This window comes from Halyomorpha halys, unplaced genomic scaffold (genome assembly GCF_000696795.3).
Source record: "Halyomorpha halys isolate HHAL.00 unplaced genomic scaffold, Hhal_1.1 Scaffold476.1, whole genome shotgun sequence".
NCBI lineage: Eukaryota > Metazoa > Arthropoda > Insecta > Hemiptera > Pentatomidae > Halyomorpha > Halyomorpha halys.
The window spans coordinates 761,593-764,485 of NW_027115949.1; the positions used below are offsets into that span (position 1 = coordinate 761,593).

A 2,893-nucleotide genomic window follows, 5' to 3' on the forward strand; every position below is an offset into this window, starting at 1 on the left:
ACACCATTCTTCAATAGATGTTACGTGTGCCTGTGATAATGAAATTTAACTTTGGACATCGTTATTTTTTTAACGACTATCATTTTTCTTAACATTATTTTTTTTTATAAATTTTACAGTATTGATATTCATTTACAATAAAAAGATACGAAAGTACATTGTAAAGGGAAGGGGTAGTAGGAGCTGGTATCCCATTGTTATAACTTAAATTTAATTGCTACTTAAATTTAAATGTTATTCAAATTTAATATTTACTTAAATTTAAATGTTATTCAAATTTAATTATTACTTAAATTTAATTGTTACTCGAATGTAATTGTTACTCAAACTTAATGGTTACTGAAATTTAAATGTTACTTAAATTTAAATGCTACAAAAATCTAAATGTTACTTAGATTTAATTTTCTTTATCTTGAACTTAAATTTATGTTGAAAATATTTACTCAGTTTTATTTCATTATATTTTTTAAATTAATCTATATTTTTGTATAAAGATATTCAGGGTTGCGATCAATAAAGGTGTCAAGTAGAAGAAAACTATTTATTGTAAGCCTACTTATTTGGTTAACAATTCCTTCATTCAGTCAACTTTCTTCTTCCGATCTATATTTTTACTTATATATATTAATTGTGTTTTTAATTTAAATTTCTTAAAGGTATATAGGTGCGAATGTGTATTTATTTTATTGTCACTTAAAATGTTGTTTATCTTGGTCATAAATAATTATGTTGCTATTTAATCAGTTTTATTTTATTGTATTTATAATATCTTTATTCATTCATATCATTTTTTTTTACTTTATTATTGTTGTTTTATTTATTTTTTAATTTTGTAAGTGCTATTATTATCATTAATAATTGTCGTCCCTTTCCTTTGTTCTTATTCTTTTTTATTTATTGTAATAAATGCAATAATACTAATACTTATTGCCCATAATCATGGCAGCCTGTATTATTTCTTTTAAATTAAAAAAAATAAATAAATTATAGAGAAAGTGAGCACTAGAAGGGGGCCCCACCAGTCATGGTACAAAACCATGATAGGTATGTCCTATTATATTGTGATAATTTTTAGGGAGGTATAAAATATAACAGTCTTAAATGTAGTTTTAAAATATAGCAGGGTTCATTGATCAAGGAAAAGATAGGCACAATAATTTTTTTTTAATCAATAAACAGGATAACTGCCATCATAATTATTTATTCCATACACTAAATTATTACATTTCTTTTACAATTGTAAATTTTAAAAACTACACAATTGACATCATAAGTTCATTAACATGCTCTAAGTTCTTATAATCTTTAACGTTGCATAAAGCTTGTAAAGAAGTTTCGATTTTTTCGAAGTTGGAGTCCACGATACCGTTCAACGCAGGTACCACCACCGATTTGAAGAATCCGTCCAAGTTGGATCCATCGTACTCGGGTCTGGAAGCTCCAAATTCTATATTTTCCAACTTCTCCACCTTGAGTTCGTTTAGCTTGATATGGCATTGCTCTTTAACGACGGTCGCAGTGTATGACAAGTGGACGGAGTTGTCTCGAACCGTAGCGTATGCAGACATGTTCGTTCCGTTAATCTCCAGATGAGGTAACACTATGGTCATGAGTTCGTATCCGTAACTGAGGTCGATGAGAATTTCGTTATCCTTCACTTCTTCCCAGCAGTCAGCTGTTCTTTTGAAGGAGTCTAAACCCAAAAGTTGAGCGCCAGAATACTTCACCTGTAAATGATTTTTATTAGTGTTGTTATTAAACCGGCAATATTGTCATATTCGGCATCAAAATATAATAACTTGTAAAATATTACTTTTGAGTCTAGAGGAATCTCCGGAATGGGTGCAATTGTTGTCCCTATTTGACGTAGTCGATTATTCAACTGCTCGATAACTTGGTCAAAAGGAGCATTGATGTCAATCTTCTTGGCTCCAACTGCTGCAAGAGCTGAGAGCAATACCAAGCCGAAGGACTTGTACATCTTGAAAAGGCGGACTGGCCATCATTGATGAGAGCGGACAATTTATACCACATCCAAGACACTCCAAAAGATACGGATTGTTTACAATTCGATATGTCGATAAAAATCTTAAATTTTCTTCCTCCCTGAAATACAAATATATTATATTAAGTATAATAACCATTATCTTATCTGTCGCAGTTAAAAATTCGAATCATAGTTTTTATTTTAATCAGTGTAGTACTTTTTTATTTGTATTTATGTGATATACATAATCTTGATTACATTATTGATCGACAAAAAAGTTAATTGTTAAAAAAAAAAAGATCATTAAGGATTTTCAAGTGTAGTCATGGTGAATAAACTTCATTTTTTCCTTTTTTTTATTTTGTTCGTTTACTAAATTTCATACCTAATCTTCTTAAGTTTGCCTTATTAATCTCGTGTAATAATTCAATCGATCTATATAGGACACTGTTTTGGTGTTATTTCGCTAATTCTTTCCTGGCCATTTTGCAGTTGAACTTTTATTTTTTTAGGTATGAATAATACGTTAATGGGAAGCGATTGAAAAAAATTCTTATTCGTGTTTTCCTTATTTATACATATTTGAGGTCTTTTGAGTACTAATTACCCATACTCATAAAATATTCTGAGGAGAAGATCCACAAAGAAGGGGGGAGGGTGCTGTCAGCAGAAAAAAACACAAATAAACAACAGAATTATTTATTTGTGCCGACGTTTCGACCTAATTTTCAGGTCTTCATCAGGGCTATAAAAACAAAGAGACAACAACTATCATTCAGAGAGAGAAAAAATAAATGAAATAAAATAAAAAATAGACTAAAAAATTTGGAAATATACAATGAAATGAAAACATAAATTAACTAATTAATAACTATGGATAAATAGTGTAGTAGATTGATAACATTA

General features: G+C 29.0%; 1 protein-coding gene across 1 annotated transcript; it reads right to left on the bottom strand.

The window, feature by feature from the left end:
- Nucleotides 1-1,181: 1,181 nt before the first annotated feature.
- On the bottom strand, nt 1,182-2,002 carry LOC106683285 (uncharacterized). Its single transcript, XM_014424655.2, has 2 exons — nt 1,814-2,002; nt 1,182-1,727 (listed from the first exon to the last, which is right to left on the bottom strand). Exons 1-2 carry the CDS (start codon nt 1,979-1,981, stop codon nt 1,254-1,256), a joined length of 642 nt encoding a protein of 213 aa, XP_014280141.1. The 5' UTR covers nt 1,982-2,002; the 3' UTR covers nt 1,182-1,253.
- Between the last annotated feature and the right edge of the window lie 891 nt (nt 2,003-2,893).

Bases quoted from the DNA above. Each gene is read 5' to 3' on its own strand.
- LOC106683285 (XM_014424655.2), bottom strand. From the start codon at position 1,981: ATGTACAAGTCCTTCGGCTTGGTATTGCTCTCAGCTCTTGCAGCAGTT. The intron at 1,728-1,813 runs GTAATATTTTAC...AATCATTTACAG, and splicing joins AGATTCCTCTAGACTCAAAA to GTGAAGTATTCTGGCGCTCA.